At 28.9% G+C, this 22,399-nt stretch overlaps 2 protein-coding genes across 2 annotated transcripts; both read right to left on the bottom strand.

Moving 5' to 3' along the window:
* Positions 1-169: 169 nt before the first annotated feature.
* On the bottom strand, positions 170-3,260 carry LOC119669108 (glycoprotein-N-acetylgalactosamine 3-beta-galactosyltransferase 1-like). The gene is made up of 4 exons (XM_038078889.1): positions 2,490-3,260; positions 1,015-1,111; positions 492-764; positions 170-435 (listed from the first exon to the last, which is right to left on the bottom strand). Exons 1-4 carry the CDS (start codon positions 2,936-2,938, stop codon positions 235-237), a joined length of 1,020 nt encoding a protein of 339 aa, XP_037934817.1. The 5' UTR covers positions 2,939-3,260; the 3' UTR covers positions 170-234.
* Positions 3,261-9,022: 5,762 nt separating this feature from the next.
* Positions 9,023-13,105, bottom strand: LOC119672085 (ubiquitin carboxyl-terminal hydrolase 10). The gene is made up of 6 exons (XM_038083048.1): positions 11,136-13,105; positions 10,585-10,825; positions 10,451-10,531; positions 10,155-10,322; positions 9,867-10,095; positions 9,023-9,795 (listed from the first exon to the last, which is right to left on the bottom strand). The coding sequence occupies exons 1-6, from the start codon at positions 12,551-12,553 to the stop codon at positions 9,479-9,481; spliced, it is 2,454 nt and encodes an 817-aa protein (XP_037938976.1). The 5' UTR covers positions 12,554-13,105; the 3' UTR covers positions 9,023-9,478.
* Positions 13,106-22,399: the final 9,294 nt, after the last annotated feature.

Below are 22,399 nucleotides of genomic sequence, written 5' to 3'. Positions count from 1 at the left end.
GAAGACATTAAAGTCCAAGAATTTTCTATACTAGGTCCTTGTGAGTTATAGTAAATAATTGTCATATATAAAAATTAATCTAAAAGCAGTAACGAGTACGGAATAATTTAAAAATTTATGTTTATATATTATAAATACAGTATTTCAATAAAATTTAGTCCAAGTATGTATCCTTGCATTTTTAATAAATATGATATGTACACATGTTTTTATTATTGTAATATACCCTACAAACTAATTTTTAAATATATTATCCGATAGTTCATGTCTCCACTTATAGAACAATGCAGTCATATTTGCCTTATCAGGTAATTTATTAGTCCCATCATGCACCGCAAATGGTCGCACTTTATACAAAAGGTATTCCAACGAATAAAATTCCTTTGGTTTAATGTAATGAAATGAAATAGCACGTGAAGAGCAGCAGGATGAGTTCTATAAATCGACAAAAAATGGATATTTTATTTTACATGAACTGGTTAACCACTGACCTCATCTTGTTTATAAAACAAATATGCAGTGTACCATTCTGAGGTGTCGACTGGCAGCAAATGTATCGGTGCTAATGGTAAGAAGCGCTCTTGGCCAAATTCATCCCTCGAATCACCAGCAACTACTCCAATATTTTGTAAACAAATGCCCATTTCCTTATCCTCCGAGAGATTGTTATGGGAGCACAGCTTTCTGTTCGTATAGCCCACTTCAACAAATCGACGTAGTGCCTCTTTGCTTAGTACATAGCCAGCGCCGCCAGACATGTAACCCTTCAAAGGATTTTGTTAAACCATATGTCAATATGTTCAGGTTGGTGGTGATGATGATGAGGATGTGTTGTTGTAGATGATTTGTTATGAAGTATGGATGTGTGATTGTTTGATTGTTGAGTTACATAAGTGATTGACAAATATTAACATTGTGTTGGGAAATGTTGCAAAATGCAAGGTGATGAATTGAAGTCGATGGAAAGAATGAAAGTGAAACTGAAATTGAGAAGGTTAACTTATGTTTATTTACCTGTTTAACGAATGGGTGGAATTTGCAACCGAAATAAACAGGAAAATCTTTTGAGAAAGGATAAAGGAAGAGACGTAAATTTTCCATGATGACATAACTACAATAAAAAAAGTTATAAATTAAAATAAATTATTTTATGCTTAAAAAGTAAGCTAGATTAGAAGAAAATATGAATATAAATATGTTAGAATACAATTTATATATTAGTATTAAATTAGTCACAAAATAGTTCGCTACAAAATTGAATAAAGAATATTATACAAAAAAGTAACTTATGTTGTCCATATATAATCCTAAATCACACTTCAAATTATTATTAATTATATTATATATAGACAACCTAGGAAAGTATTACATTCATTTCATAAATCCTCTTTAAATTAAAACTAAAAAAAACTTAATCTTCATATCTTTTTTTTTGTACTATCAAATCCTAGAAACTCATAAGCGGATGCTGTGTTCAAAGCTAAGTACCAGAGCCGCTCGAAGGTCCAGGCAAACAAGTGTCGTTCACCACTATCTACACAGGCAATACCAGCAGGATTCCTTGGGTCACAAGGAATGCACACAACAACCACACTTTCATATATACTGTCCTAAGACATGATTAACCGTGTTTATTGCAAATCGAAGCTTTTGGTGTGAAAACTTTGTCTAAAATTTCAATTAAACTTGGTGGATCTCTATGGCTCTTCTCGAATTTTCATCAAACATATAATATAGTATAGAGATAATAATTTTTCTTGAGTTTTCCATCGAGGTCTTAAATCAATTTTACTAAGAAAAAGTGATTAATGCAAAGATTTTACAAAAAGAAAATTGTAAACAATAAACCCATTCGGTAATACTTTTTCTTCTCCTTGGCAGAACATAATAATTATTATGAATGAGTCTAGTAATATCTGCAGTGTTGTTCGTGTAATTTCACCAACATAACCAACGACTTGTTTCTTCTTATTTTAGGATCGTTTTACGTGATCTCGTCTTTTAAAAGCACCAATAACTGTAAATTCGCTATTTATAAGGAACCGTGTTTTTATAATCTATGATTGACCTTTTCAACTGGACTCGATTTCACTTTTGATTTTAGCGGAATAGTTTACCTTTGTAACATGTTGTCTCATATTCTGGGACTATTTCATGAACTTGCTTAGTTATTAGTTAGTTATTTTAAAAAAAATTGTGGAAGCAAACTTAAAAAATAAATCTCTTACAATGCAAAAGGATGACAAAGGCTTAAGTTTGGAATTGTCTCCTTTTAAGACAAAAAATATTTGTTATTATTCCACTTTGAAACAATAGATACCTGGTCAACTTAACTATAATTGTCAGTCCACAAAAAATATTGGATTACATATTTATAGTATAATTTGTCTTACATATTGTCCTCATTTTACTTAAATAAAACTGATAACCTGTTAAAAATTACGTGTTCATATTTCATTAAAAATTTTTCATATCCTCTGTCAACTTACGTGTCGTCATCAGCTTTAAGAAACCAATCTGCATCATTCAAGTGATGTTCATATATATATTTGAAAGCTTCACGAGTTTTATTCCATAGAAAAAGACGTCCCTCTAAGACTGGCAGCTTAATAGCATCGAGGTATTTATCTTCCTGAGTACTCATAAACAACAGTTTATTACAACGCTTGCCCCAAGTTTGTTTCACATGCAGTGCTCGCTTCAGATGGTTCGCCGGGGTAGTCATGATCCAACAGAGCACGCGAGTGTTATTGTATAAATGCGCCGCCAATGAACTCCCCTCACTGTGTTCGCCATTATATGCAGTAGTACTAGCTGAGTCATTTGTTGCTTCGGTTGTGCGGCTGCTGACGTTAAACTTGAAGTAATTCCAAAATTCAGTTAATCTGATGCCAACAATTAAACCAATTAAAAGGCAGAGTAAGTTTTTATAAAACATTTCAAATTTTCACAACAAAACTACATTGTTTACTCTACAATTAATTATGAAATGATTCTATTTTTAAAAGTTTAATGATTTCGTTCACGCGTGGGTATTCACTAAACAAAGTCAATCGAATCATGCGTCTTCTCGCGATCTTAGCCATTCAATCAATACTCGACGTGACTGAGGTGCGTTTGCATCACTTCATTTCACTTGTATCTTTCTCGTCTTTATAGATTTTTTGGTAAAAGCAAACATTTCGATTTCCAAGTCAACCATTCAACCTACGAACCATTCAAGAGAAAGTATCGCTTAAGCAGACTGCCGTATATGAACTGATGAGATCGTCGTCATGCACACAAAAATATTCGATTGTGCAGATACAATTTTCAAAACTGGTTTCTTACAATTCAATATTCCACGCTTCACATCACATCTAAATAATAAATTTTAAAAAGTATTTTTAATTCTATTAACGAATTGAAATGTGTGCAAATTAATTTGACTTCGACTCTTTTTCTACAATCGAATGCATTGCAGTGTCTCTCCTCGCACTTTACATGTTAAACATTGGATTAGAGATACGCTGAAATTTTCAAAGGTGAACTGCAATTAAACAAATTGACTTGGTTTATTAATCAGATTAATATAAATTAATAAATCCTCTTTTTTATTTAAGCCAATGAAAAATGAATAAAAATAATTAACAAGTAAACTCACCAGTTCTGCATTATTGTGTTCAATCATTTTTTAATTATTTTTTATAAAACTCCTATAATATATAATTTATAAATATATAAACTATAAATTATAAATATAGAAATAAATAAATTTTAAATATAATTTATAATTTTCTAATATTAATTTATAAATATGAAATCTCGCCCAACTTAACATTAAAGCTACTTTTCTTACCACACAGCGTTTACACTATAGTGAAATGCTTCACTTCACTTATGCCCATGTCTTTACGCATTTCCTTATAAAATGCCTCCTATTAGTTCCTGCCTAAAAATTTTCCTAAATTTCCTAGTTGATGTCTGTTATGTGGATTTAACATATTCCCCATATTATTCAACTTAAGTTTTGTCTTATTTTGTATTAAATCAAATATAAGACAACGCGCAATATTGAAGTTTTTGTGTAGGAGTTTATCCTACACACAAATTAACGCTTCCTGCTTACGCACATCTGTGTGCACTGAAGCTAACTCACTGTTTATGCTGATTCATCTATGATCACTGTAGTCAAGCTGCATACAGCATTCTTTGTTTAGTTGATGAACAGTGTTGCGCTTATGGTTCCCCCTTATAGAAATCAACTTAGATACGACATACAGCACCACACGTATTTAAGAATGCAAATCTAATCTAGTCAACCCTTAAATGAAGCTGGTCTTGGTTTTAATTAGAGCTCGGTGTATAACATGTCCAACTTCACTTTAATAATGTAACACGGTTCGTTAATCTTGTACCTGTCTCCCTTAAGTATATGATCCATTACCTCTACCATCTTAATTAGCTAGATAAGTTAATCTAACTTTGCAACCTATTTATTTCTTGATTTATTTTTTTTTATTTTTCTGCTTCTATCGTACATATTTATATCACCTACAAAAACAATTTCTATATATTCGACTTGAATCTACACTATGTACACATATATAAAGATAACTTCCTCCTGATAGCAACTATTCCTTTTGCATATATTTTAAAATGAAACAATTATTTAAATAAGATTTAATATTAAAACAAATTCGCAAAAGATAAACAAGCCTTTGGAATCGTAAATGAGAAAACAAACTTTAAAGCGCAATGGTTTTATGAAGAATGCTGATTTTAAAGAAAGAACAACTTTTGATGAGATCTGACATCGAACACAATACTGATCTGAATTCTGGCAGTTAACTGCATATTACGAATATTCTAGCCAAGTACAACACCAAAGTATAGTTCATAAACACACATCCATCAAATTCTGAAGAAATACTGAGACTGGCAAATAATTACCGAGGACCGACAGAGGGCATCATCAAGTCAAACAAGAATTCCGTGCAAACCAAGGCATAGAAGAGGCAAATATAGACAGAACTTCATCTTTATGGACAGATGTGAAATGAACTTAAAAAATTAAAAGCCGACAGAGTTCAGTACCTATGTACCTCAGACCCATGTTCCTCATAGGAATGTTATGAATTAAATAATAATAATAGTGTTAAAAATAATTATGAAAGATGATTTAATCAGATATTGTAATATAGAATTTAGCTTTCGATTCAGTGTTGCAAGATGCTTACATGTTTAATATATTAAAAACTATCTTACCGATCTGAATCAAAGAAAAGACATTCTTTTTATTTAATATATTTATTTCATTTACATATTCAATTTTATTTTTATGTAGCTGCATATCTCAATTTATTCTTTTAATTTTTTAGTAACTACTATTATGATAAAATTATATCAGTTATAATATTCTTTTCATAATATAATTTAAATATAAATTATGCATTATATAAAAAAAATAAACAATTGCTATTATATAAGCCATTTCACATTTGGTTATATTGTATATTATGTAAAAAGTATTTATTATATATTTTATTAAATAAACAATATTTTTATGAGCTATTGTTAGTTTATTGTTATTAGTTATATTTATTATAATAAAATACATTAATAAGTGCACTTGCCAATTGTTGTTATATTTTTCTTAGCTTAAATTGTATTTTTAAAATATTTTATGTCATTTTATATATTTATATAAAAAAAATTAAGTATATATTTTGGAAGATTTAATTTATTTCACTTGTATTCATTTATAATATCTATACAAAATATGTAAATACCAAACAATTAATTAGAAAAAATAACAATAACGACAAATGCCAATTATTAAATGAAATTTTACAAAATCAAACTTATATTTTTTTTCTTAAAGTTTTATCAACTTAATATAGAAACTTTTAATTATATATATATAATTTAATTATTTATATTGAATATTTATTGGTATACAAATAATAACAAAGTATTTTAATTTTTAAGAACAAAGTATAAGGTATGCCAATCTACTTTTTTTTAATTGAACTTTTATTCATTTTTTTTTTTGTTTGATTTTATGTATAAGACAGAACCAAAGTCATAAATAAACATTATAATTTAGTTTAAAAGAATTACTTTGCACACCAACACAATTCTATTCAAATTAAAATTAACTGAATTATTAACAAAATATATAATAATAAAAAATTTAATAACATATTTTATACACAAATAACTAAGAAACAAGAGTATTCAATAAAAATTAATAAACACCATATTATAAATACACCTTCGTGTTAGTACATAATAGTTTAATATTAATTACAATATATACTATAAAGTTTAAAAATATTTTTATATATTAAAATATGTAAAAACTGAGGATTTGTATTAAGTTTATACAGTAACCCTTCTGTTAGTTATTTCGTAAAAAAAACATCGGATGCTTTAAATTTAAAAAAGAAAATTTTTTTTTCATTTAATATTTTTTAAATCCATCATTATTCTTTACTTTATCACATTTATTTAAAATTATTTGTTGTAATGTATTTTTATTTAAAATACATTTTCTGTTAATTGTAATGTATATATTTTTGAAAAGAAACTATGATTGAAAGTGTTAGGGATTTTTAGAATTTATCTTTATAAATTAAAAAAAAAAAACAAAAATGTAATTCAAAAAATGCTTTAAAAACCATATCGAAACGCAAAAAGTAAATATATATTCATTATTTAGTAATTCATCATTTTCATTTCATCTGCTGTTCAATTTGATCATTGCAAACGTTATTTACGTCCATCGTACATAGCAAGGCTTAAAAATAGGAACCTACTACTTATACTTAGAAAATTATATAAGAATTACATTGTATGCTACGTATAAGGAAATATCGAATAAATCAATTCTCTTCTAATTTGAGAAATTTATGTTCTGAGGAATATTTTTGATATTTTGATATTTAATATGTTTGATAATTTTTATATAGGCAACAATGTATTTAAATATGTATTTGTAAAATGGTTTTTCATAGAATATATATTATTTATGTAATTTAATTACATTATGTATTTAAGTTATGTATACAAAATAAAATAAAATAGATTCTTATAACTTTACAAAAAATAAAAACGAATTTGTGTTTTATATATAAAATATTACAATATAAAAACTTGCCAATCGATGTATTCAAAAATTTAGTAAATTCAATTAATTAATTAATGCATATAATTCATGCAATAGTGAAGTCAATCAAATCATACAATATACACATATATTAAAATTTGTATTTCTGTTATTGCTCGACGTTATTTATACATCACGGAAAACTTTCATATATCCAGTATATATACAAGATGAATCAAATTTGTATACTTGGCTTGATTGGCACATTTAGTTTTGCTAATATAAATTTATTACATTTGATTAAATTTTCCATAATTTTAATAAAAGAAATATATTATATAGTTTTTGTATATTATAGGTTGGTTAAAAATTATCTTAAATTACAAATATATATAACTAACACTAAATACAACAGTACTCACTTACACAATGATCAAAAAAAACATTAACGATTTTATATCATTTATAAAAACAATTATATCAACTTTTATAAATAAAACGTATCGATATTTACTTTCCTATATATGCTATATATATAAATATATAAAATAAATATAATTATAAAAAATGTAAATTATTAAAATAATAGCTTATTTTATAAAATCATTCAACTAAAAAATATAGCAATTTGTTTATTTAACTATATTAAAAATTCGCATAACCACAAAAAAAAAAATTTTTCACTTTAATATAAGAGAAAGATATAATTAATTAAGTTTTATGAATGCTTCATAAAGTATCAAATAGTAAAAAGATGCTGCAATTACAATATTTACAACAGTTCAAAATTGGAAAATTATTATCGATACTCAAGAAATTTTAAGTCTATTTCTATACTTTCATATTAAAAATCTTTATTAAATATTGTTATTCTGTATAAAATTCAATCTACCCGAATAACTTTATAATTAAATCACCAATTATTAATTGGTGAAAAAATTAATATTTCACATTTTCATTTAAAGTATATTTTTTATACAATTATGGTTTTATATAATAAATATTACTTTTAATTTCTATGAAATATATCAAGTCGCATTGCAGTTGCATTTTGTACTAACAAATGTTTAATATAATTATTTATAATTATAGTGGCTCTTCAATTTTAATAATAGAGTGAAAATTTTAACAGTAATGTTTTTTACATTGCAATCGATTTGATTTATACAGCATTTACAAAATAATGCAATTGACAAAACGAAATGAAATGTATTTATTTCAATTTTCAATTAATAATTAAACAAAGTATTCGAAACGTAATAATGAACAATTTCACTTCTGAAGATATTAATTATATTAAAAATTATTTTGATTTAAAATTTAGTCTAATTACTTGCATAATTAGAATTACAAAAATTCACTCAATAACTTATGATAGTAATTAACTAACAATAACTAATAAATTATTTCTTTTTTGTCTCATATTTACACTATTATTTTAGTCCAAAAGTCCAATATTTTTTATTATTAATTAATATATATATATATATATATATTATTTTTTTTTGTTTTTTGCTTTTTGGTGTCAATAAAATAATTTACTAATCTTCTGTTTGAAGAAATCTTTAATTTGCACTACTCATGTTTATTTCTTAAACCCTTATAATATATTACTTTATTAAGATAATTATAATTTATGTAAAAATGCATTTTGTATTTCGCTGTACAAATTACTTGAAATAATAATTTTTTGTATAAAAATTTACACTTCACTATAAAAATTTGTAAAAATTTTTCGTTGAAATATTGTTATATATTTATAACTTACATTTTATATCAAAATATACTCTTCTCTATTTATGATTTCATGCTATAGTCCTACTTAATATTTAATATTTTAAATATAGTGTAAAAATATATTGTATCTTTTTATAAAATATAAATCTAAAGTTCATTTGTTTATATCAATATAATAATTATTCTATTGCGTATGGAATTTTGTATAATACATAAGCCTAAATATAAATTTCTAAATTATTAACTTTAACTATATATTGAAAGCTATACATAATAACGGATACATTGCTCTTAAATTAATAAAAAAAAAATTATATATATTATTTATATAATAGTAATATTAGTAACGACATATAACGCATTTATGACCACTTTTTTAATGACCTCACAGACACACACACAGGCACTCATGTATATGTATATGTATACATCTATGTGTACATATGTTTAAACCAATTACCACTAGATAGAATATTTTTTTATGCCCTAATAATTGTATATACAATTTCTAATTGCACACATTACAACTATGTTAAACTAATATATTAAATTGGAACTAATGCAAAAATTAAATAAAATATAAAATTTATAGTCCTATACTTTATCTACGATATCAAATCATAAATACGACTAATAGTTATATTTATCTATCTATTTTCCATCACTTGCTCTGCTACCTGAGGAACTATTGGTGTTAGCATTGTTGGCTGTTGCTGTCGTATGTGGCAGTGTATCACAACGTCTGTAATACAACAGATAGGGTACACGCGGAATATGTGGATACAGAACATGATTTTCATTAACTGGCTTTACTGTACTATCATCAAAACGCAACCAACTATTGTATCCGGTATGATAGACATCAGTTATATAGTGTCCTTTTGAAGCCTCCTTGCCGTCATGGTAAACCACAGCAAACAAACGATATGCACGTTGTTTTTGTGAATACTTCTTGGAAGCTAATATTTCTATAAAAAAATAATTTCAACAATCATTAATAATAATTTTATTTTTCTAAGAACATATTATGTACACGTACTCGTATCAATTTTTAACTCAACTGGAAAATCGACTTTTTTCAGTATTTTTGTGCATCCATCAGACTTGTAATCGAACCACTTTAGATGCAATATCAATATCGTAGGCAGTTTCTCAAGTGTCATTTGTTGCCAAGCAACAACTTCTTGTTTCGTTTTGCTGCCGGTCACACCTTCCAACTGATCTCGACCTACAAGTATCTCCAGAGCTTCCTTAACAGAGGCAGCTTTCTATAATAAACAATAATTAATTAATTTTTTAGTTTTTTTTTTCAAATTTAAATACTCACTTCAATATTTAATTGCAAAGTAAAAAAAGGTTGAATATCATCCGTAGAATGTTCACCTTCGCGCTGCAAACGGGAACGTAATTCGCCACGGAAAATATCACTCAGTGGCGTTCTGCCAAAATCTGTTTGTCGGGTAATGCTACCTTTATTGCGATTATTACAGATCATCTACAAAACAAAAACCAAACAAATTTAATTTTTATCACTTTTCTCGATTTTCGTCACTTTTTCCAAAAAATTAAAAAAAAAAAATATATATAAAAGTTCTAATCTCAAAGTCACTCTTAGAGACTTACTTGCCAAGCATCACCATCATCGTTTTCATTTTGATCGTTTTGTCCATTTGTTGTAGCTGGTTTTGCAATTAATTTAACAACCTAAACACAGGAATAATTAGTTTTAATTCACTATAATGTCAACTAACAAATACCTCTAGCATTTCATCATTAAGCTTATTCAGAACGTATCCAAGAAACTCTTCAGCATCTTCCTGGCGTCCTTCAGAGTGTTCTTCGCGGCTCTCATTCCACAGCTTATATATCTCGGTTGGTTCAAACGATGGATCGCACTGCAACTCAACGCCCAAGTCATCCTTACCCTTTGAATTTTTATTATTAGTACGCAACCGCTGGCCGCTTGGTAATGTAGAAAAGTTTGACATCAACGAAATCCTGTTGGAAAAAGCAATTTAATTATATAAACTTCCCAATTTAAGGCAAAAATTATTTTTAAACTCGGTAAGTGTGCATTTTCAAAAAAGTGCAAAAATCCATCAAGTTTTTTGCAATACTTTGTTTTTTGAAAATCGAGAAGAGATTGTTGCTATAGCGATATAGGACCAGAACGGTGCCTAAATCGCAAAGCTCTAAACACTCCAAATTATTATATCACAAGTGTAACGCAATTGAGTATGGGAAAATAAACTCAACTGCTGACTTACTTGTGACTTCAGAACGGTCACACCGGATCATTTATACTTACATTGCATTTATAGTGGGAGTTTTGACATCGCACAATGTAGCCGCTTGCTTTGGTATAGAACGTATCAAATTGTAGAACGGTGAGCAACCCATAAGAGCCTGCAGTATGGAGTTAATGTAACAGTAGTTCGACCGATTTGTTAGACCACGTGGACGTAAGCTAACGTTCGACAATTCGGTTTTATATTTAACAAGATGATCAGCGTATTTTTGAGACCATTCATCAAGATGGGCGCTATTACGTCGCGGCACTGCTTGTGTTGTAACTGTTGACTGTGTTTTAGTGCTGCGGGAAGCATTTGCACACTGACCTATTGTTGCAGTATTCAATAAACCTTGAGCTGAAGCGGCTGAATATGACATGGTACCAGGTGTCACTATTGGCAGTGTAATTTGTGCGACGACTGAGTTATTGCCGTCATACGGTGCTACCTTAGCTATGGGTTTCTTAGATGAAAAGGGCGGTGGTAAAGCTGGTGAATCATTACTTTTGTCAAGGGATGTGCTAGAAATGGTTTGAGCACTTGCAGATACGGCAGTATTACTGGTTATGCTGTTTTTATTTATAAACAAACTGGCCCAAGTGGATCCAGTATTGGTAGAAGATGTGACTGCTGGTATAGGTGGTGCTAAATTAATCGTTGGTGCTGTGACTGCAGTTGCTGGTGGCGTATCTAACGTAGTTGCTGTAGCAATTGCTTGTTTTTTATTTGCAAATCCTGGATATTGTTTATTGCTCAGCGCATTAACTTCATTATTAGACGAATTTTGACTTGGTGGTATATTATGCGGAGAAGAATTTGACCCAACGGAGGTAGTTATTTGTGTGACAACTGCAGAGTTATTAATATTATTTATTATGTTGGTGGTAGCCGTGCTCGTGCTTACTTTTGGTATTTGATCTCCTTGGCTATGCTTACGGTCACCATTCGGTGGTGCTGCTGCGATCGGTGATGAAGGCCCCTTCATTCCACTATGGCCGCGTGTCTGTGGCTGACTGTAATTATTTTGTGATTGCTGAGAATGATGATGATGATGCTGATTTGTGTATGTACGAGAGTGGCTGTACTGTTTGCCCGCATTCGAATTAACATTTGAAGTTGGCGTTGCTGTAACAGCTACAGAAGCTGTGGATTTTTTATGTTGCGATGAATTTGTCCATGACATGGATTTTGTTCCTTGAACAATAGAATCATTACTACTATTTGTATTTGATGATTGATGTGGATTTTGGTTTTGATTTTGATTTTGATTTTGATTAAGACTGTTGGTGTTGTTGTTAATATTGGTGTTGCTGTTGCCGTATTCGACTGTATATTTTCTTCTAGGATGAGGATTGTTACTGGATGGTGCTTGTTTGCGTTGATCATGACTTTGTTGTCCATGCATTTGCTGTTGTTGATTTGATGGAGCTACCATTTGCTGATGTTGATTTTGATTTTGATTTTGTGCTGATGACTGCTGCACCTGAGATTGATACTGCTGCTTCGTATGTAACTGTTTTTGCTGTTGGTATGTATGTTGTTGCTGTGGATGATACAGTTTCTGTTGGACGTGGTAAATTTTTTTTGGTTCTTTGTGTTCTTGATATTCTTGATGCTGAGGTGAGGGTTGTAGTGGTGGTTGGTATTGATGTTGTTGCAATTGATGGTTTATTTGTTGGTGCTGTTGTTTCAATTGCGGTTGAAATTCTGACTCTTGGTCCTGACTCTTTTCTTGTATTAAATGTTCCTGTGATTGATAAGCGTTTTGAACATTTAACTGCGCTCCATCAGCTTGTAGTTGTTGTTCTAGGGGAAATTGTTGTAACTGTTGTGGTTGCGATTGAATTTGTTGTTGTGGTCGTTCTAAGTGCTGTTGATTTTTCTGTAATTGTTCTTGTGGTAATTGCTGCGAATTTTGTTGATGATGCTGCTGCTGCTGCTGATGTTGTTGTTGATGTTGTTGTTGATGTTGTTGGTGCTGCTGTTGGTGTTGTTGTTGTTGTTGTTGTTGTTGTTGTTGTTGTTGCTGTTGTTGCTGTTGTTGTTGCTGTTGTTGTTGCTGTTGTTGTTGATGTTGATGTTGCTGCTGGAGTTGACTTTGGAATTGTTGTGTTGGCAAAAGTGTCGTATACACGATTGTTGGTGACGCTAGTTCAGCATTTGGCACATTTTCTATCATTTCATTGGCAGCAAAATTCTCAGTGGAAACAGAAGTTGAAGTCATTTCCACAGCACCGCCTTGTGTATGTTGCTGTTGCAACTGATAGTCCTGACTAATATTTTCAACACTTTGCTGATTGACTTCACTTAAATTAGTGATTGAACCGCTCGATTCAAAATTTTCATGTTCATTTTGATTGCTGTCGCTGTGGTAATTTTCTGCTGCCACATGTTCGATAGCGCCTGAAAGCATTATAATGAAAAAAGTTTAATTACTTAACGTTTTGAAATAGTAAAATAGCAAAAACAAAAGCTTTTTCTTTAATTCTACTTAAGAATTTCAAATAATGATTAAATATTTTATCGTAGTTTTTTCATTCAGAGTCGACATAATATTTGATAAAATATTGTACTTAAAACAATGATTCGGGTACCATATATTTTAATATTTAAACACTTGTTTATCGCCTATTAGTGAAATAGGGGTGCGTAGCAATAACATACACTTTTGTTTAGCTTTTATGAATTTATTACTTCTTCAATACAAATTAGTTGAAGCCAGGGCACAACATTTGCGGCTAATTACAAAGGAATTCATGGAGTATAGTAAAAGATATATTAAACATCACATTTAATAATCTTTCATTGTTTGAGAATTTTACACAATTTACATTGCTCAAATAAGACATAACTTGCAACTTAGTAAACTGTATCGTGTATAAGAATTTTAAAATTAATACGATTGAATGACACCCTAATATTTTTATTCAAGATTTTTATTGTGTCATAAATCTTACTTTTAGCGGTCCTACAATTTTCTTTTTACAATAGAATTTAAGTAGCGAATATAATGCTTTTAGATCAGGAAGATCGTTGTTGAATTCAATGAATTCAAACTACCGCATAGCACTTTTCACTCCAATATGTAGATTAAGAGTACAGAAAAAACGTTAATGTTACTTTCTCTACATCTGAATTTAGATATTGTACCTAAACCAACAGATTCTACAGTAGCTATAACAATTATTTTTAATATAACACAGTAAAACACAAGATGGGAATAACACACAGATGTCTGTACGCAAAAATAACTATTACCAGCCCTTTTCTCTCTTCATTTAATTTAGATGATCGCAAAGATATGTCTTATGACGGAATCGCTGTTGAGATACTGTTGATTAGAAAATCATAATAGAAGATTAAATATATATTCCCTTCAAGGACTCTTGTTGTAACTGCAAAGCAGATAAAAAAAATTCATGAAATCTGCTTGATCATTATCTACCGCATAAATAGCATATTAATTTTAATCATTCCGAATTACGAATAAAAGTCAGATTGTATTTCAAAAAATATACACTTTTTTTTAACAAAACAATTCGATTTGAAAAGTTCTTTTAGAAGTTCTCTCAGTAAAGTTTATTTCCTAATAAAAGCTTTCTGCTTTCTTCTATTCCTATGCAAAAAATAGGAGAGGGCTACAATTGTAGTATTCTCCAAAATTGTATGATATACAATTATGTGTTCATATAAACTCAGGTATGCTTGATATCTTTTATGACGTTCTAAGGGTAGTCAGGTATACATTAGAATTCTAACTTTCCTCAGGAATGTAGAAACCAACAATGCTTCTGTAACAACAAGTCTTCTACAGTCGCATTCAAGTTTTCATTTCAAAAAAAAAATGTTTTTAACTTGACTAACAAATATAGTAAAAATTTTTTATACAGTATATAGGTATGTAAACTTGATTCCCATTATTCTCACTTCATTTTGAATAAAATTTGCATATTATCTTGATATTTTTTTCTTGCTTTTTGATCAACTTGCTTCTTCTTATCTTCTGCTTGCTTATATCAGCATAGACATATTTTCCGTAAGTTCGCATATTCCTAAAAATAATTAAAATTATTTTAATTGAAATCCTAAAATATAGAATACAAATAAGTATATAGTAGAGCAGATAAGAATTACAAACAATCTTTAATGTTTTCTAGAAATGCATTGTGTTCTAATTAATTCATACTTAAAATTAATCAATTCACTCATAATTAAAATATATTAAATATTTAATAGTAAATAGTAAATAAAAATAATATAAACATTTGAAAGTAATATATTTCATTGTTCATACGAATAGAAGAGTATAAATTCTTGGAGAATGTAAAAATGTGTCAATCTTTTCACATTTGTGTTTATTTGCTTTGAAAGATAATATTTTTATTTTCAACTGGTGTATATCATTTTCACAGAGTAAATTTCGATAATTATATTATCACATAATCGAAGATTTATGAATATTGGCAATAATGTCAAATGCAGCAGTTTAATCCGCAGTGTTTGACAAGGCAAATTGTTATTAAATCAATTTATATTCCGTATCTGTATCTGTGCACTGTTTACAAATAGACATACAAATACCAACCAAAGCGGTTGGTTAGGCATTTGTTTCAGTTTGTAAACGATAATAAACAATTTAACAAAAATAGAATTTTTCACTGGAAATAATACACACAGACAGACGCACATATATCAGAACTAACGACTGCTTATATTGACATTATCGAGTATCTTATCAAACAAAGTGTTTATATGAAACTGATTGAATTTAATCGGTTGTAGATAAAAACAATGGTTACCAAATTAAACACAAGTTAAATACAAGCAGAAGAATGTGGACAATATTTGCACATGTTTCCTAATTAAACTGGCTTCTGATATTTCCAAAAGCTTGGGAGCATCAAACAAAGAAAAATGCTGAACATAAACTATGCCGATAGGAATCGCAAATAATTAATAAAGTAAAGAAATCAAAATGTTGACAACACTGTGTGTTGATCCCTAAAATTATTATTCTAAAACATAAATATAAAATATGAATATCAGCAAACCAAACCTTATACTTTAAATCATTTAACATATTCTGAACAGTAATAAAATGGCGGATACCTCCACACTTGACATATTCTGAAAGCCATATTACCCCATAGATTCAAAATCCAATAAGTTTATTAAATTTTTAATAACATTTGGATAAAAAATCGGAGTCACCATAAGTATGCGTATTTATGTGTGAACATAAGTAACAAGGGGACCAACGGATCAGAGAGATCCGTTCTAAATGTGTAACCATAATATTATTTTATTAAAATAACTCTGTCCAGAGGCACCATATAGTTAAAGTATGTAAATTTACATAGCCAATGAACAAGTTTTTATAACAATATAATGTCTTGGTCCCTAAGTTGCATCATTAGCCCCCGTGACTAAGCTTATGAATATATATATTCATGATTAGCTAGACGGAAAATCGGATTTATTTTTATTTTTTTTATATGGGTATTGAGTTAAAAAATTTATATGTATGTGCTTATTTAATATTAGATGAATTTCGTTGTATATTATGCAGATAGGTTTAAATGGACGAAGGTCCATTTAAAAAAAATGTTTAATATGCAAAAACAACAACGTTCTGTCATTTTTTCACTATTGTTTATAATGAAAGAATTATCTAAACGTAATTGCCTAACATGTTCCTTCCTTAGATCTAGGAAAACATAGGCTGCCATATACATCTACCATTTTGTAACCCATTTACATATTGCAATCTTCTATTGAACTAATAGACTTAATATATTTATATTAATATTGCATTATTTAATGCAACATTATAATATACGAGTATGTTCTAGATTGATATATAGTAGAGGCAATTGTAATTTAGTTCCACGAGACATTTAGCAGGTTCAATGTTGTCACGTTAGCAATAAAATGTAACTACCTCGATATGCTAAAGAATCACACAACAGTGTATTGGAGAGATATATGATACACTGAACTCATATAATTATAAAAAGGTTAAGGACAAATGTAAAGATCTATAATATATTTTTTACTTTCTCAAAGTGCACTCATAGCAGCCACTGGCAACGTTGCCAGTTTGTCTCAGCGTTAAATCGAAAGGCAAGCAATGTACATATTAAATAAAATGAAATAAAATAAAATTGTTTATCTCTTAGTGAAATTGAAATTGAAATTAATTAGTAATAAACGAATACGAATATGAGGCAAACAAATTCATTTAAGATACTTAAAATGACTTGGTGTTACTCGCATTTCCATTGAAAACAAAACAAGTAATGGAAACGCCCGCTTAGTCGCTAAGCAACAAGTGAACACACGATTTTAGATAAAAACAAAAATTAATTAAGACTCAATTATTAGAGATTCGTCGCGTTTGGTGGCTTAATGGGAGCATCAAAGCTTAGAACAATTCCATTTATTTGACCGTATAATTTTCACTATATATTCATGGAAATGGAAAAAATTTATTTTCAAATATAAAACAATCGGAATACAGAATACAGAATACAGTTTGCATTTCAATTTCAATGCATTTGAGAATTTATTTATTTATTTGTCCAATGCAAGCTAAACCGACAAGGAAACAAGCTGCTGACACTAACAGACAGTAGCAGTTAGCGATATCTAAAACTATTATATCTAGATATGTATGAGATATATATTCATACAATTGATTCTCAGTATCAATAAAGAATACCAATACCACTACTTCCACTTAGTACGGATACGCAATTTCGTAACATGTACATAAATTCAGGGTCAATATTAAGATACGCAGGCAGGCAGGCAGGCAGCTAAGCTAATACTACACTACGCCTATGCATAATAAGTATCTAGTAGATGATTTTCAACTTCAATAAAACATTTTTATAGCAATTATGACTTTTTGTGTCTATTATTGTAACTAAATTGTAAAATGTAGTTCTATTTGCTTTGTTTTTTTTTTTACCTATTTAAGATAAATTAGCCGAGTCGCAACGAAACAACTGTGAAGTCGGAGGAGCCGAGACTGTAAATATTTACGTGCATATTTTATTATTCAAATTGTAAAGTTAAATTTTTTAATTAAATATTTTATAAATAATATTGTTAAAACATTAATAACTTATAAGAGAAACAGCAAATATGTTGATTTGCACATCTATTTAAATATTTTGAACGGTTTCGTTATTCGTTATTCGTTATTCGCTCTTAGCTATTAGCTTTTAGCTATTAGCCATTAACTATTAGCTGTTGTTATAATCAATTTGCTCCCCTATGAATGTGGCTAAATATCAATTGTTATCAATTTATTTGTGTTTTTTAGTATTTGTTCACTAATTCATAATTCATAAATCGTTTTATTTTCGATCAATTTCGATTTCGCTGAATGTATAGCAACTTTTTGTCATATGACAAATATATATCACACATTTGTATATGTAAAGCACACTGCACATAGTACCAGTTCATACTAAATATATATCAAATAAAATGATATCGTCTGTATATAGAGGCTAACATGTGAATAATTCACACGAGTTCCAATAATTTTCAATTCATTATAGAGCATTTGCTAATTGTTTGCTAAATACTTTAACTTACTAACATAAACGCTTTGTCCGTATTTAGAGTGGCAAGTAATGAAGGCATTTCTCATTTCTCATTTTGGAAGAACAAAAATAAATGAATTCAATTAAATTATCTTCAAAAAAAAAAAAAAATTATAAGAATTGATATAAAAGAATAATCTTAATCTCTCATTTGAGCTGAGAGTTTAATTTTATTACTAAAATTATACAGATTCTAATCGTATTAACTGCTATTATGAGATAAAACAGAAAATTATTACACCCAATTGTGTGATAAAAGATGTTTGGAAACTCCTATAGACAACGCACTATTTTCTAGAAGTTTATAAACACTTAGTAATCAAGTTTTAAAATGGCTTCAATGACTTCTATATTCAAGCAGTCATTAATGGTGTTGAGCTATATATTTTGGACTAACTGTTATACCTATTAAATACACGGTCCAATCATTTTGTATGTGTGATTCTGAAAGTAAACATAAAAAAAACACACTTGTGATTAAGATTTTGAAAAAATTTTTTGTTATTTCAATATATTCTTTGGACCTTGCCATTGGGTGTGGAGTATACTGAATCCTTTTTATGTAATTTTCGATGACTTGTCAGCACATAACTGCCAAAGGCTTGACCATAATTTCACAGATATTAGTTTTTGTCAAGAGTCAAGAGCCATGTGTAGTGTAACCTCACAAAAAAGTCTAGTAGTAACAAATCACATGATTTAAATTGCCAATTCGAAACCACATATTTTCCACATCCATATCCTGAATTACATCTCTTTAAAAATTAGTGATCATGTGGTGTCAGCGATCAGACTTAACAGTTAGGTCTGACAATTGCAGACCAAATTCACCATATATAAATGCAACAAACTGTTAACAATTACTTTCATATTTGACAATTTTGTTTGTCAACATATCTATTAAGTGAAAATAAGGTTCATTACTAAAAAAAATTTCAATGCGAAAAATTTTCACCATTTTTAGCAAATTTTTAGCAAAGTTTAGCAAATTTTAAAGGATTCACATTCCAATATGACAAACCTTAAACTAATCACATAATATTTTAGACGACAGGTCTGTACAACATATTTCACAGAAGCAGTACTACTAAATTAAAACTACGAATCCGGATTTCCCAAACTTCGCGGCTTGACAACAGATTTTTATAAATATATAGTATATTTTATAAATTAAATATTCTGAGCAGATTTTGCCCTTATACTGCATTTAGGAAAACTTGGTATTTGCAAGAGGAGAAAAACACCCGAAGCGCCAGCTAATAGCACTAAACAATAAAAAAGCGGGAAAAAAATAATATAAGAAGAAATTGGTATTTAATAGCAATAAAAAAAGAATAATTTTGAAAAAAAAAATTACTTAGAAAACATAATTTTCAATGTTAAAACAGTATTGCAAAAATAATGTAAATAATATAGCTGCCGTCTGTAGTGTATTTAAGCAAAACCAAAGCCGTCTTTTTCTTTAATTAATATTAAAAATAGGAAAAATTTAAAAAAATAATAAAATATATTTATTTATAAAACTTTACAAAAAATTTTTCATTGAGTCTTTCTCATCACTTACGGCATCATCATTGAGTTCGTGATTGTCGTCATCGTCTCCGTGTAGTAATTTTTAAACTGTTGTCAATGGCTCATTACAAACTTATTTTATAAAAATCGACATAATCTTAATTGCAGCTAAATACAAAACACTTAACCCAATCGATATATAAAATTACGTAATAGAAAGTACAAAATTCAAAACAAGTGCCTTGGATTGGCTGGTGCTCCATATAAATGACCATAATATGTTATATACTTGTACTTAGATACGCATAATTGTACGTACTTACTTATTTACCCAATGCATATGTAAGGCATTGATAACACATTTTTACTACCATCTGAACCGCTGCTGGTTCTTGAGTGAGAGCGATTTCCTTCAACATATCAAATTAATATTAATAATTGTTCTTATTGAGAACAAGACACAATTAAAGAATTTCATATTGCTTTCAATTGTTTGGAATATGGTTTACTTAAAAGAATTATAAAGAAGAAAGCTGATTGCTGATTGCTGATTGCCTTGTTCAGAATTTGGCGTACGCACTTCAATTATTGCTTCAATAGTTGCTATGGAAAACTGGGCTGTCTTGTGAATTATGATTATTTCATTTTATCAATTTATTATGATTATTATTCAACAATAAAAGCAACTAAAACAATATTTGTTGCTTTTGTTTAAATTACGATTACTACTAGAGCCAGTTAATTTGTATTGGTGGCATAATAAATTCTGCCGCCAATGATAAATCTTATCAGACATATGAAATAGTCTAAAAATTATGGCAAGGCAAAACTTCAAGTAATATTGAAAGTTATTTACAATTTCAATTCCCACTAATCACAGAAAAAAGATAACAATCAAATATTCAAGAGAGAAGGGTTTCTTTGCATTTAAATTTAATATATAAAAATCCTTAATAATATTAACACATAACACATCAATTAGGTCAATATTGAAAATGTCCCCGGATGCAAATAAAAAATTAATAAATATTATCAAAAGAAAGAACTGAAAATGCATTAAGAATTAATTATTTACACCAGTTTTAAGTTTGCTTTGACAATATAATTTTACTTCCTTACTTTCCACAAGTACAATGGCCGCTAAGGATTATACCCTAAAGTCATAAATTCGATGTTTTCGAAAACAATGTTATTATTTATTAAGCCATTTCAAAATATTTTATTAGAACACACGGCTCCATTCTTTAAAGTAGTCATTTCTGCACCAAAAGCGTAAATATCTAAATTCCACAGCCCAACTAAGGTTAAGATATAATGACGTGCTTAACAGTTAATTATTACGCATTAACACATACCATATTTTAGCAACCTGTTCTTAAACTGCAAGTCCATCACTTACAATATTCCATATCAATTTAATAGCTCCAAAGCACTTTTAAAATTCTCCGTCCCAGACGGGTGACAATACAAATTAGACTTAAACCCTGCTCCGAACTCACTTTGTCACTCAGTCTCTCTCTCTCTCTCTCTCTCTCTTTCACATTATATTATTATTTTATCTCAAACTATCAATATTCCAATCATTTTCATCCTTGTATTTTACACAATAATACAACCTAAATGTATCTCTAACTTCCATGAAAGTTCTCCAAATGGCTACAGTAACAAAAACATCTCGGAACCAATCGTCATAGGCTAAGTACCGGTCACAACTTACGTTGAAATTCTTAATTTAAAATTCACAAGCCAAATAAATTAAGCAGACTTCTTTAAGGACGCGAAAGTAGCTATAACTAGCAACGCTTATTTATGAGTCTGTTACAACAACAGTAACACCAATTAAAAAATTGTCCGACATTATTCTTGAATGAGATCACGTTCAAAATTATAGAAATTCATCCACTAGAAAGAAGCCTTCAGAAGAATTTTTTTTTCTACACAAAAATTACGGCTACGACAAAAAAAGTAATGTTTTATCTCAGTGTTGGAGTTACAATAAAACAGCAATGCTTCAGCACTGCGCTAATTAAAACATTTTCAGATATTAATCTTAAATGAGATTATTCGCCCAGTGAAAAAAAACACTTAGAGAAATAATTACTTGCCCTGCACGAAAATATTGGTTATAAGTATATTAAACCATAATATACTTA

The sequence above is a fragment of the Teleopsis dalmanni genome, chromosome 1, assembly GCF_002237135.1.
Source record: "Teleopsis dalmanni isolate 2A chromosome 1, ASM223713v2, whole genome shotgun sequence".
Classification (NCBI taxonomy): domain Eukaryota; kingdom Metazoa; phylum Arthropoda; class Insecta; order Diptera; family Diopsidae; genus Teleopsis; species Teleopsis dalmanni.
The sequence above is the reverse complement of the archived record's forward strand: the minus strand, read 5'-3'. Positions and strand labels throughout refer to the sequence as shown.